This window comes from Peromyscus californicus, unplaced genomic scaffold (assembly GCF_007827085.1).
Source record: "Peromyscus californicus insignis strain IS unplaced genomic scaffold, ASM782708v3 Scaffold_4__1_contigs__length_199733344, whole genome shotgun sequence".
Taxonomy (NCBI): domain Eukaryota; kingdom Metazoa; phylum Chordata; class Mammalia; order Rodentia; family Cricetidae; genus Peromyscus; species Peromyscus californicus.
This window is the reverse complement of record NW_026294562.1, coordinates 16,525,624-16,539,468: the sequence shown is the minus strand read 5'-3', so window position 1 is coordinate 16,539,468 and position 13,845 is coordinate 16,525,624. Positions and strand designations below refer to the sequence as shown.

The window sequence follows — 13,845 nt, the reverse complement described above, 5'->3', positions numbered from 1 at the left end:
CTGGACATAAGGTGGAATCCATAACGGTGGAGGTATTTGGGGACCGTGGGTGCTTAGGGAACGCCTCCATCTTGGGTTCAGGTTCTAGTCATTTCCCTGAAGCGTATATGTGGGCAGAGGGACAAGCGTCATTTGGTGGTGACCCCGGTCACTCCTCCCCTTGAAAGTCACCGAGCTGCTCTCTAAGCAGTTGCCCTGGGTCTCAGGACCAAGGTGGCAGCCTGTGGGCAGCCTGAGTCTGCCCAGGCTCCTTGCAGCCTGCCAGCTCTACCCCTCAGACTTCAGGCTTCGGTATTTCCCAGCCCTCTGGGCTCAAAGGTGTCTCTCCAAGAGCGCATCCTTCGGCTTCTCCTGCCTCTCGGAGAGCAGAACCCGGGCAGGCCTCTTGCTCTGAGCACTCTAGTCAGGTCCCTAGACTTGACCTGTCTGATCTTTACCCACTGGGAGCCTGGCCATGACCCCCAAATGTCAGTGAAAGGACCATGTTCAGCAGGGGAGAGTGCCCTGACTGTCCTTCAGCCGGAAGTGAATCCGCCCAGGGCTCCCTCTTGCTTCTTGCCAAGGGATGGAGCCCAGGCCCTGCTCAGTATCTGCCAACCAGTGGGAGGGGGCTCACACGCAGTCGGCTCTGGGCCTGCCCAAATGGACAGCCGCTTCTTAGGGTTCGGTGAGAGACCCGGATGGGAAGGAGAGCAACCAAAAGGACCTTCCTGGCACAACCTTCCAGAATAACACGGGACTTGGGGATCCCCCTGGAGTTCCTGCCAGCTCCCCGTCTGTCTGGCTACCACTTCCTCTTCCTCTCTTCTCTGCTCTCTCTGACTTTTAATTCCCCATTCACCATCTTTAGTGAAGCCCCGCGGTTGCTATGGAAACCCAAAGCAGCCAATGAAGTAGAATTTGGAGGGGCTCTGAGATTTCCTGGACAGCACCTCCCATTCTGCTTTGACCTCCCATTTGTCCAGGTTTGGGGAACGTTTATCATAACTTCAGAAAATGAGCTTGGGGTCTCCTTTAGTTAAACAGTATAGCTGTGAGCTGGATGTGGTGGCTGGAACCTATAATCCCAACGTTCAGTAAACCGAGGTAGAAAAATTGTCAAGAGCTCGAGGCTAGCCTGGGCTACATTGTGAATTTCAGGTCAGCCCAATCTCGTCTAACAGAAGCCACCTATGCTAGGGCATCCTGTGTCTCTGTGGATACAAGGTACTCCCAACCAGCCCTCCCCACTCAGCGGCTCAGAGACTGTGTCTTCGCTATCTATTGGTTACCGTGATCGATATTCACTGTCAGCCATGCTGGGTCTGACACTGCCTTAGGCAATGAGCAACTGATACCAAAGTTCTCGCTCTTCTGGAAGGAACAGCTAGACAGACCAGAATCTAATAAATAACCAAGAAAATACCAGAGAGTGAGTAGTATAGCATAGAAAATATGACAGACCTTGGCGGTGCCGGTCCGGTTGCTGATTAGTTTCCATCAACTTGACAGAAACTAGAATCACCTGGGAAGAACAAGCCTCCGTTGAGGGACAGTCTCCACCAGGCTGCCCTTGGCTGCTTGTCCAGGGAGCATTTTCTTGATTGATGTGGAAGGGCCCAGCTCTCTGTGGGCAGTACCGCCCTTAGGTAGGTGGTCCTGGGTGGTGTAAGACATCGGGTTGAGCAAGCCATTGTGAGCAGGCAGTGAGCAGCGTTCTTCCCTGGTCTCTGCTTCAGTTCCTGCCTCCAGGTTACTGGCTTGAGCTTGCCTTGCCTTGACTTCCCCCAATGATTGATTGTAACCTGTAAGCCAAGTAAACACTCCCTACTCGCCCCGGCCCGCCCCCGAGTTGTTTTTAGTCAGTGTTTTATCACAGCAACAGAGGAGCAAACTAGGGCATTGTAAACCTCAGACTGGGGAGGCTGAGGCAGGAGGATTGCAAACTCAAGGCCTTTCTAGGCTACAGAGTGAGTTCAAGGCCAGCCCTGGCATCTTAGTGAGCCCTTTTTTCCCAAATAAAAAAATAAGGCTGGTGATGTAACTTAGTTGATAGAGTGCGAGCATGCTAGAAGCCCTGGGTTTGATCTCTGGTATCACATAAGCCAGGCTTGACAGCAAACGCGTGCCATTGAAGCTCTAGGGAGGTAGAAGCAGGAGGGTCAGGAGTTCAAGACCAGCCTGGACCTTATGAGACTGTCTCAAAAATAAAATAGGAGGCCAGTGAGATCATCTGAGTTCAATCCCTAAAAGCCACATAGTGGAAAGAGAAAATCGACTCCCAATAGTTGTCCTCTGACCTCCATATGCATGCATAACCTAGTATGTAAGCTCCCCATCTCAAAAAAAAAAAAAGTGTAAAAATAAAAAGCAAAAAGAGGGCTTGTCCCAGCATATGTGCGGGCCTAGGCCTGTCTTCAGTACTGTCCAGCAGAACCAATACACCAGAAAGTTCTCCACCACACAGACATCCAGCCCCGTGAGCCCAGAGGGAAAGCACTCCCAGCAGGGCGGCCAGCGGCAAGTGCAGAGGTTGGAGACAGACAGGCAAATACTCAGCCTGGGTGAGGAGCTGGGAAGAGACTGAAGAGTCAGGGCGGGAATGCAGCAGGTGATCGGGAAGGTGACCAGCCAGCACGGGGATTAGAGGGGCAGACCAGGGCTGGGCACACGGGAGATTGTGCAGGCCGTGGGCGGGAGCTGGAATTCCAGTGTGGGCAGGGTGGGAGTAACACAGTCAGACCTGAGTTTTGAAAACTCCAGTGACTGAGTGCAGAGGGGATGGAAGGGGGACGAGAGAGCCCAGAGAAAGCAGCTGTGTGCAGAGGCTGTCACTGTCTAAGAACTGAGGATGGAGGCCTGGAGAGATGGTTCAGTGAGTGAAATGCTTGCTGTTCAGACCCCCAGCACTCAGGTAAAAGCCAGGTAGAGCGGTGCAGACCGTAACCCTGGCACTCAGGCTGGGGAATGGTGGCAAGGACGAGTAGATCCTCAGTGACAGCAAGCTCCAGGTTCAGCAAGAGGCCCTGCCTCAAAATAAAAAGGTGGCGGCCAGATATGGTAGCACTTGCCTTTAATCCCAGCACTTCAGAGACAGAGACAGGAGGGTCTCCATGAGTTCAAGGCCAGCTTGGTCTACGTAGTGACTCATCTTACATGGTGAGACAAAAAAGGTAGAGATGACTTGGAGCAGAGTGGCAGCAACTGACAGGCATGGATGGCATTGTTCAGACTGGCTGAGAGGATGTTCTGGAAGGGAAGCCAGCAGGACCTTCTAAGTGAGGTAGAACTCAGTTTGTTGGAGGAATCCAGATGAGGTGATTCTTGGTTTTGGCCACTTCCTGGCTCTGGGTTTGTAGGGGTAGAGGAGGCAGACAGACAATAAACCTCCTACCCTCACTAACAGCTGCAGGCTCTGACACTGCCCTGTCTCCTGCTTCATCAGGATGTGGCAGTCTTCTGGGGTCCCAACGAGCCACACTTCCTCCATCTTTGTCCATGTTCCCTCTCCCTTCCAACTGGAGAAGCACTTTGAGGCTCGAGACTCCAGCATGGATCTCCTCACTCTTAGCTCCCGACTCCCCAGGGCTCTGTTCTGTCTCCTGGTTTTGCACATCACCTATGTTCAGCACCCATATTATATCACAAGAGTGAGACCTCACCCTGGAATTCCAGACTCAAGGAGCTGCCCACTCCCTGCTTCCTCTGGAATACTGAGTCAGCTCAAACTTCACATGTCCAAACTCAGACTCCCAGTCCTCCTTAAACTGGCCCCACCTGGAATCTTTTCAGCAAATGGCATCTTCATTCTTTCAGTTGCTCAAGCCTTCAGGCACCCCTAACCACCTTGTCTTCCTACCCAAACCATATCCAAACCCACCTGCAGATCCTGCCCCTCCCCTTCCCCCCAAAAAACAACAAAAAACCCCACCAAATTCCACTCGCTTCTCACCTCTCCCAATCCACTATTATCAATCACTTAGCTTCGCCCTGTTGTGTGACCGGCCCTCTTGCCCCCCACTGTCTGTTCTTAACACAGCAGCCAAAGCAATCTTGTTAAAACCTGCCTTCACATCGTGTTGTTCGGCTGCTCTAACCTCACAACGGGGTACCACCTCACGGAGGCAAAGCTGAAGTCCCTCCAACCAAGCCCTCAGGATCTGCCCTCCACCCATGTCTTGCCATCTCTCTGGTCTCAACTCAGTATTCTAGCCTCCTCTAACCCCCTCCTCCAGCACCCCCCTCACACACACACCCCTGTCTTCCCTGACCTGTGTTCTAGCCACACTGGTCTCTTCCCTAGTCCCCTCCCTCCATTTTTGTTAGCTGGCTCTTCTCTACCTGGGTGCCCCTCCCCCACCCGAGAGCCTCGGCCCGACAGGTGTCTGTTCAAACACGAAGTCATCAGCGAGGCTGTCTTTGATCGTGCTGTTCTTGCCAGTCAGTGCTCTTCACACTCATTCCCTTCTCTGAATTTGTGTCTGATACTGTCCCGTTGGTGATGTGCCCCCTCCTGCCTCCCTCTAGAAGCTGAGCACATAACAATGGGGATTTTCAGGGTTTTGTTCTGTTTTTGTTTTTTGTTTTCCTGCTCTATCCCCTCTGCCCAGAATAGAGTCCGGCATATAACAGGCACTCAGTAACTATTTATTGACTGAATGAATGGTGTTAGGATGAGACCTACGGTTCTCCAGAGGCAACCTGGACCTGGAATGTTCTAGCTTCGACACTTCGTGCCTGCTGAGCCACAGGCTGTCCATCTGGAGAGAGTGGAGAAGCCCTAGGTCCTTTACCACAGAGGCATTCTAGAATGTGGGGTGTTCCTGTTGCTGTGAGAGGAGAGAGTGCTCATTCCTTCCTTCCAGTCAAGACCTGGGCTGGGTCTTTGGTGGCTTTGAAATGACAAGAGAGTTTCTGAGGTGAGGGGTCCAGCCTCTACCTGCTGAGTAGAGGCCACTAAGCTGGCCTTCTCCCTGTGGAAGCTGTCACTTGGGGGCATCATGGGAGCACACTAAAGACACAATGTTTCAGAGGCACATGGAGAAGCACCTGGAGTTCAAGGCTAGGGGGCTACACAAGGCCGATGCTAGCCCAGGTTACATGAAACCCCATTAAAAAAAAAAAACAAAAACGGACATGTGAAAAAAAGAAGAATCAAGGCAGGATCTCTTACAGGCGGAATGGAGAGACCTTGTGCATAACTCCTGGCCACGTACAACCCTCGGTGATAATGCCGCGTGGTTAAGCCTCCACACAGACCTCGACCGTTCCTACAGCTGACCCAGGGCCAGAGCGGTTGGTCTGCCTTTTGGCTGAGCACAGCCCAGTCCTCCTCCCTTTTCTGGGCCTTGCCACAGCCCCCTGCTTGTTCTCCCCAGAATAAATGGCTGAGCATATTGGGCCGGCAATAACCCCTTGAAATCAGTTGCTATCACAGTTAACAACCAGTTTGGCTTCAGTTCAGGCTGTTAACTATCAAACCACTAAGTGTGGTAATGATTGATTCTTGGCCAGTTGCAGCTTGAGTGGGCTGTAAAACCCCATTAGTGAGTGCTCTGTAGAGGCAGCAACTCAAAGATAAACAAATTGGTGGGTGCTCCAGCCTGGCTTCACCCTACTGCTCTGTGCTCAGCTCCCATGGGTCCCTGGCCTGGGGGAAGGCTTCAGACAGCCTCAGCCCATTCCCACCCTCCTGCCCAGCTCTCTGGCCTCTCCCTGGCAAGGCAGGTCTGACTCTCTTAAGTGCCCACCTCTTCTACCTAGATGCAAACACAGCCCTGTCGCAGCGGGACCTCTGAAGACTCAGGTGCTCCTAGCCCAGAGGCTTGAGGCTTAGCTTTGGCCTAGCCACCGACCACCCTTGGCCCAGCCAGGCCTCGCTTTGTAGCCAGGATCACAGGGCCTGACATTCCGTCACCCCCTAGACTCCCTCCCACCCCATGGCTTTCCCCAGGAATTGCTCTCAAACAAATGAAATGTGGGTAATTACTGGGCTGGGGGCTGGACAGGCGACCGTGCAGATGAAAGCGTTTCCTGGACGGTCTCTTCATTTGCATGGCATCAGAAGCTGTTCAGAAGGTGTGACTTTTCCCACAGTGAGACCCCAGCTCCGCGCACAATAAAGCCAGGCTGCTCACCCAGAATTAATTAAAGGGGGAGGGGAGCAGAGGACGGGGCACCAGGAGCTGGACGAGCTGGAAGAGAGCTAGCTGGAGCCCCTTCTCCATACCCCCCCCCCTCCCCCCGTGTCTGTGCACCTGAAAGACCACACTCTATCCAGAGGCCTTCTTCACTCTCCTCTGCAGGCCTTGGGATGAGGTAGACAGGGACTGAGGACCCCAGCCTCTGTTTCCACTGAGGCTTGGCAATCCTGATCCACCTGGAAAGGCTGAGCCTGGGCCGTAGGCTACAATTCTGGAATGTCCCCATGGTTAGAAAGCCTTTGGCTGCCCCAACCCATGCCAAGTGAGGTTTTAAAAAGAGGCCTACGGGGAAGAAGTTTCCAGATTGTCCTAGGAGCTGGGCTATAGGAGTAGCCAGGATGGAAGGCCTGTCATGAAGAGTGGGCCAGCTCTGGGCACAGGAGTCCTGCTTCTGAGCCTCCCTGGTGTGACATGAGGCTTATCCCCAAAGCCTCCCTCCTACTCCTGCCCATGCCTAGTTCTTCTTTCTGAAGACCCAGGTCCCCCTGGTGGGCCCCTTCCTGCACAACCGTGTCCTAGGCTTTTCAGCACCTGAGCCTGGCACTTTCTGTTCACAGCTCTGGCCTGGATCTCCCAAAGTTAACTTTGTTCCGCGTCACAACGGTCAACACCAGCCTTGGCAGCCCCCCCTCCCACACCTCCCTAACACCTTGGACATTGGGCGGCAGCTGTTTCAGTTTGGAGGTCAGATGCTATAGACTATGACCAGCTCTACAGTCTCTGACTAGGGCCAACGGGAACCACAGAGGGCTCCGGCCTCTTCTTCATTTTGGCCCTGGGCTTGGAAAGTGTTAGCAGAGCGAGGAGCTCCTCATCTGAGAGCCCCAAGGCCGGCTGAAAATCTCTCCATGTTTTCTTCACTGCTCTGTCTTCCCCACAATATCTCTCCCGGGGAGTAAAGGGGAAAGATGGCAACCAGGAGGCCCTGAGACGGAGGGTGGCCTTGGACCTGCCGTTGGGGCAGCACCATGGGAAGGGGCTATCCCTGGCAGGACTCATTCTCCAATACACATTTCTAATATACAAGTTAAATAAACATTTCAGTCATTTAATAGTAACTAGTACACTGACACCCATCCCTAAGGGGCTGACCTAGGCCCAATCTTTTGCTCCCTGCCCCTGCCTGGGGTACAGAGTGGCCCTGACTGGCCTGGCCAGGTGCCCTGCCAGTGCTGAGACCTCAGGAGAACGTCTGCCAGACTAGAGAGCCCTCCACCCACCCTAGGGAGGCCCCCGGGAACCCAGTCTCGGGAACCCAGTCTCAGGTCACCAAGGGGCTTTTCCGAGAGCTAAGAAGACAAGACACCACAGCCAGTGGAATACAAAAATAGAGCCTCTCTTTTGTTAAAAAAAAACAAAAACAAAAACAAAAAAACCCAACAGCAAACAATATCCACAACTAGAAGGCAGCTCCCCAGCTCCTCCCCTTGGCCGTGCGGCCGGCCGGCCGGTCTCTCGCTGGAGTCCGCTGCGGGCGGCGGCGGGCGGTGGGCGGACGGGCGGGCGGGGAGGGGCCGGGAGGACGCCTATCGGGGCTCTGGGGCCCAAGTCCTCTGGCTGCCCCGCAGGCTGCGCGTGAAGGGCGGGTAGTTGAGGAACTCGAAGCGCAGGCTCTGCTCGGTGGTGTGGTGGCCCCGCGGCAGGCGCTTCATGAAGTGCACCTCGCGCTGGTGCTGGCGCGTCTTGGAGCCCTTGCGGGGCCGGCCCTTGCGGGTGAAGGCCATGTACCAGCCTTCGTACTTGGCGTTCTGCAGCGCCGTGTAGTTATTCTCCAGCACGATCTCCGTGAACACGCAGTCCTTGCCTTTGCCGTTGCTCTGCAGGTAGTTGGGGAGGAGGGGAGCAGACGCGGTGTTACCGAGCCTCCCTCCATGTGAGACAGAGGGCCAGCGGCCCCAGACAGCAGGTGGGCACCCCAGCAGATGGCGAGGGGAGCCCGAGCCCGGCCCCACCCCCTACCCGGGCACCCGCTCTCTAATCCCTCACAACCCGCAGCCCACCCGGCAACTTCCTGTCCTCCTGGGCAGCAGTGACACATGGCTGTCTACGGAGGGGCTGGGCCCGAGGCAGAGGGGCCCAAAGCCTGCCTGTTCTGGCCTACTGCCCACCAGTCTGGCCCCGGCTGCCCGCGTTTCTCCACCTGCCCGCCTCAGCATCTCCGGACTCAGGAGCAGCCCCCAGGACAGCCACCCTATGCGGGGGAGGGGAGGCCCGGGAGGGACTCTGAGGCCCAAGCCTTGAAGCCTAGGAGCAGGGAGCTTGAGGCTGGAGAGGAGCCGTGACTAATGGGGCCATTTCAGAGCTAGGCCGAGGGGCTGGGCCTGCGGCTTACTGAACATTCCAAATGCTGGTACCATGTAATTGGACATAATAGCAAAGCAATTTGGCGATTTGTTAAAAAGATATATGGAATTTGCCATCACCACCCCCAGCCCTTTCCTGGCCTTCCTTCTTCATCTTCATAGGTTTTCCTCTCTCTGACTTTTTACTTCTCTCTTTCTCCTCCATCTAATCATTAGACAAAGCCTAGGTAACCAAGGTACCATGTCTCTCCACTCACCTTGTTGAGATTAAAGTGTGCTAGAGAGGTTCAGTCAGTCCACACCACCTCCCCAAGCCCCACTTCCCTTCTGGAACCTCACCTTGGCAATTAGCTTCCCCTTCTTGTTCATGCAGATGTAGAGACCTGTCTCTGCTCCCCGGACTCGAACTCTGCTTCCAAAAGTATCCGTCTCCACAATGAGCTTTGCTGTAGAGAAGTTATGAGATGGTCACTAAATCTGTGGCCTCTGTGTTCCACAGCTTTACCCCCGTGGGCCGGCCCAAGGCTGTGTCCTATCCCTGGAACAAATACTCCAAGAGCTAGGAACAGAAAACACACAGACTCTAGCCCCAGCCCACTTGCTGATACGCTGGGCAGCCCTAAGAAAGATCAGCTCTCTTTTCAGGACCTGAGACTCAACCTCTGGGCTTGTAGAGGGGCTGGGACTGATGGCAGTTTACGAGCTGAGTTTCATGGAACTATTTGGATGCATCAAACTGAGAATCCCAAATCTCCATTCCTTCAGCCCTCTTTTCATGCTAGAAGCCAATATTATTAGGTTGAGGTACCAAGGAAAATTTCATCTATGTAGATTCCATAAGCTAACTTGAGAGATCTCTGAATATCTTTCCGACTTAGTGTATCATGAGCTCATGCCCCACAGATTATTAAGAACATCTGGGAACAGTGGTGACCTCCCACCATGAGGCTAAAGGTAAAAAACGCCCTGTTCTGTTCCTGCCCCTTCAGTTCTAGCAGCCCTGGCCATCCTCCACCCCTTGGGCAGCCCTGCTCTTCAAGAAGTGACAGAGAGGGGCTGGAGAGATGGCTCAGCACACTCTTGTAGAGGACAGGAGTTCAGTTCTCAAGACCCACATAAGGTGACTCCCAACTGCCTGTAACTCCAGCTCTGGAGAATCCAACACCCTCTGCTGACCTCGGCGGGCATCTGCACACACACATGCACTCTCAGGAGAGTGCACACACACACACACACACACACACACACACACACTTGATTTGGAATAAGACCAGTCTTCAAAGGGGAGGAGGGCATTTCTCCCAGCACTGTGCTTTCGCAGACTGCTTTCTGGAACCAGACACCAGCCAGGAGGATCCTGCCCCCTTTCCACCAGCTTGCCATTCATCAGAGCCCAGTTCTAACATGTAGACACCAACAACTCAATTGTCTTTACTCTCAGCCTTCACTACAGCTGGGCTCCTTAGGCACTGGCCAAATGCTTTCAGAGGTGATATAAGCCTGGGGCTGAATTCTGTGCCCTTCTCTACTTCCTATTCACGTGGACAGCCACCTTGCCTGAGAGGCTGGTTCTGATCACCTCTTTATGTAATTGTTCTCTTCGAGACTGTTCCCAAGAAGAGAGGGAGGGCTGAATGAGATGAGAGATGATGGGACAGAAGACTGGATCTCCTGCCCTCCCTACCACACAGCCCAGCTTTATTCCACCTTGAGAAAGCCTTCACGTGTCTCTCTAAAACCAAGGGTGGGGGCACAGGGGTCGTCAATGAAGTCCTCACACTGCCTAGCCTCTTATACTCCCTCTCTTCACATAGGTGCAAAAGTGGGACCCAGAAGTCCCCAGTCTGTCCCCAAGTCAGCGGGGGACCGAAACTGTTACCTCTCCTGCTCACCTCTCCTCTCAGACCCAGGCAATCCGTTCATTCCTCATGTCTACTTGGTAGAGCAAGAAGCAGTTGCTTCACGGCCAGGGAAGGATGCAGGCTAGGGCAGGGATGAGAGGACCCTGCTCTGAAGATTCTAGCCCAGCACCCCATGACAGTGGGCACCTCTGCCCCTTCTTGGGACCTCTCGACCGCTCTCCCAGTCTATGCACTTTATGTCTCTGTTCTTAGAGCCCCAGACCCAAACTTCTGCCTTGCGGGCAGAGACCCAGGAACCCTGGAAGCCTCCTCTGAGTCTGAGGGAAGTGAGCGGGCATCCATTCCTTCAGTGCCAGCTATGTTTCCCCTTCCCACCCCCAAACCCAAGGATGCTAGGCCATTTGCTCCAGCAGAGTAAACTCTGGAGGGCCAGCCGATCTTTCCTTTTTCTTCTTGGGAAGCTGAGAAGGGCCAGCAAGCAGCCAGTTTGGAGGGACAAAGGGCCTGAAGGCCGGCTCTGCCAGCCCAGCGGGGGAGCTCGGCCACCAGGCAGGCTGCCCCCCACCCCCACCCCCACCCAAAGAGCCCCCACTCTCCTCCGGTCGATCTGGGGAGTCTGGTCATGCAGTTTACAGCGGCTTTCCCAACCAGGCTTTTGGAAAGCTTAACATTTTCAAACCTATTCTTCCACCCCAGTGACAGATTTATCCCAGGAAAATTATGTCTCCTCCTCCAGCTTTGAAGGGAAGTCAGCTACGTCGATGCTGAAAAAATGCAGCGAGACATACTCGATCCCCCAAACTGGCTCGAGAAGAGGAGAAAGTATTCAGGAAATGTTAAAAAAGGTGAAAGCAAGAAGACTTTTAATCGCTCTGCCAGACGCAGGGGTCTCTCCAGAGATTCCTAGGGAACAATCTTTAGCCTCCTTTTTTAACATTTACAGACTTGCAACCCCTTTCAAACTCTACATCTGAAAAAAGGGGGGGGGGCTGGTTCTTTTTCTGTTTTATATCATTCATTTTTCTTCTTAGCTCTTAAAATGCCTCACCTTTTTATTACATTTTAATAGAGTCTTCCTCTCTCCTTTCATGCTTGTTTAAGTTGTCATTATTTAAAGGTTTTTAAACTCACAATAATCGCTCTCTAAAAACAACGCCTGCCACCCAGAGGGTTTGCCTTCCTCGTGGTACATCCAGGACTCTGGAAATAGGCCCCTTCTCAAGACAGGAATATTGAATGTTTTAGAAATCAATCAGTTCTCAGCCCCTGCCCCAGGAGCTCCCTGTACTCAGCAGCCCTACGGGGAGCCGCCAGCCTACTCAGCCCCCTGGGGTGTCCACAACTGGAGCCGGGAGTCTAACTTTCAGGCCTAGCCTCAGTGTGCAACTGACCCGCTTCATCAGTTAGCATCATCCGCCTTTTCCAAGCTGGGCAAACTGCGGCTTCTCTACCTTCTTTTCCCCACTCTCCTTTTGTGGGCCCTGGCGACATATCCTCTTTCAAGAACTTCCCTTAAATCCGGGCCCCCTCCCCTGAACCCTCCGCCTCCACCTGCAGCTGGAAAGAGGTGTATGAAGGGGGGAGGTTGTAAGGGAGACTCCTGGATTCATTCATTGGAGGAGCAGGGAAGAGAGGGCACCTGTGGGCCACATCCTCCCCAGGGTTCTTTCCCTACCGTTCTCTCCAGCTGACCCTCCAGACACCTTTTTGCCTTAACTCCTTCGCCTCTCTCTCAGCTGGGAAGCTCCAGGCCTCCCTGGCCACTGCAGCCTAGAGCTGGCGGGGAGCGGCGAGGTCCACAACTACCTCTTCTCTGCAGAGTCCGGGGAATGCGCCTTACCGAAGGGGTCTCCGTCTTCTGCCATGGCGTTGATGCGCTTGTTGGCCAGGACCTGCACGTGCTTCCCGCTGGTGCGGCTGTAGAGCTGGTAGGTCCGGATGAGGCGGCGGCTGAGCTGATCCGTCACCAGGCTCTGCTCCCTCACATGCTGTGTAAAATTAGGTGAGGACTGAACAGTTACCTTTAGGAAATTGAAAAATACACAGCACGCCATTATAATGCTACTCCGCCCAGGGGTCCCGAGTGGTCCCCACTGCCCTTGTGCCCACCTCCCGCCGCGCCAGGCAGCCAGCAGGGACTGGGGGCATCCCCCCAACATGCTGGCTCAGGCCACCAACCCCCGCGGGGAAGTCTCGCAGCCCCAGCCCAGGATGGATAAACCCGGGATGAGGGAGAATCTGGACCCACCTGTTGGGAAACACCCTGGGGCTCCCGGCCAGCTCGGAGCAGGGAAGCGGGCTCCCTGCCCAGCGCAGGCCCCCCGCCCGGGCCTTCCTAGAGGAGCAGGGTGCTTTTAAGTAGCGAGGCAACGCTACCCGACCCGTGACATTTATAAAGACAAATTTAAGGAGCAAATGTTGAGAGTGCAAAGGGCCTAGACTAACACGATCGTTGGCCGAAACGGGCCACAAGCCTCCCCAGAGAGCAGCGGAGAGGATCTTTGCAACAACTACACCCCAACTTCCCCCCCTGACAAGGCACCCCCGCTGGCTCCAGCTCCCGCCTTTCCTAGGAGGCCGGGTGTGGCTACAGGTAAAGTTCCCATCCACCCGACCTGGCTGGCACGCGTTTGAGACTCGCCGGCCTCAAGACCCTGGGGTTCTAGTCTGTCCACTCACTCGCTGTGTGACTTTAGGCAGGACACTGTCTCTCTGTTCCTTAGATCCCTCCTCAGGGTAGTTTGGGGCTGGATTTGTAAGGTTCTTTCCAGCCCTGCTGCGCTGGCCGAAGGGTCGGTCCTCGTGTCCCTGCCCGACAGTGTCAGCTGGGTCCCCCGCGCCCGGCCCCCGCCTCTGCGCAGCGCTCCTTACCTGGGCTTGGAGGCAGAGAACCAGCAAGTGCAACAGCCTGTGGGAGACAAAAGCGGGCAGGAGAGAGGCGCGGGGTGAGCGGAGAGGGCGCGGCGGGCGCCGGCCGACGGGGACGCGGGGGCGACCGCGGTACTCACAGGCAGCTCAGCGCGGAGCGGGGGCTGCCCATGGCGCGCGGCCCCGGGAGCACCGAGAGCCCGGGCGGGGTCACGCCGTCCCACGGGAGGCCGCGGGGGGACGAGCCGAAGGGGCGGAGGCCGAGGAAGGTGGAGGTGCGGGAGCCCGGCGACGAAGCCGACGCGGCGCGGCGGGTCCCGTGGAATGTCGTGCTCCCCGCGCGCGCTGATCCGCTCTGCGCCGCTGCCCGAGCCGGTGGCCGCTGGCTGCTCAGGAGCCGGAGCAGGCGGTAGGGTAACGGGCCTGCGGGGTGGGTGGGGAGGTGGGGAGGGAGGGGGAGGGCAGGGGCGGGGGGCGCCGCACCGGCCGCGAGGGGGGGGAGCGCGGGCGGGCGGCCGGAGCCCGCACCCCCGGCTGGGCGCTGGGGCCGGGTCGCCGCCCGGGGCGGGGGCGGGGCGGCCCGGGGCGGGGCGGCGGGCAGGGCTGGGATTGGGGGGTCTGGCCCAGGGG

The 13,845-nt window shown here is 55.7% G+C and overlaps 1 protein-coding gene across 8 annotated transcripts; it reads right to left on the bottom strand.

Annotated features, from left to right (window-relative positions):
- Positions 1–7,708: 7,708 nt before the first annotated feature.
- On the bottom strand, positions 7,709–13,387 carry Fgf8 (fibroblast growth factor 8). 8 transcript variants are annotated; one of them, XM_052712955.1, is made up of 6 exons: positions 13,356–13,387; positions 13,027–13,255; positions 12,596–12,682; positions 12,188–12,368; positions 8,825–8,931; positions 7,709–7,999 (listed from the first exon to the last, which is right to left on the bottom strand). In XM_052712955.1, exons 1-6 carry the CDS (start codon positions 13,385–13,387, stop codon positions 7,709–7,711), a joined length of 927 nt encoding a protein of 308 aa, XP_052568915.1. The 8 variants fall into 8 exon arrangements, with proteins under 8 accessions (XP_052568915.1, XP_052568916.1, XP_052568919.1 ...); XM_052712956.1 differs by having other exon boundaries at positions 12,188–12,335; XM_052712959.1 differs by having other exon boundaries at positions 13,219–13,255.
- Between the last annotated feature and the right edge of the window lie 458 nt (positions 13,388–13,845).

Coding starts and splice junctions, on each gene's coding strand:
- Fgf8 (XM_052712955.1), bottom strand. CDS start 13,387: ATGGGCAGCCCCCGCTCCGCGCTGAGCTGCCT. Junction 12,683..13,026: donor TGCCTAAAGTCACACAGCGA/GTGAGTGGACAG, acceptor CTGCTCCTCTAG/GAAGGCCCGGGCGGGGGGCC. Junction 8,000..8,824: donor AGGGGAAGCTAATTGCCAAG/GTGAGGTTCCAG, acceptor AACTACCTGCAG/AGCAACGGCAAAGGCAAGGA.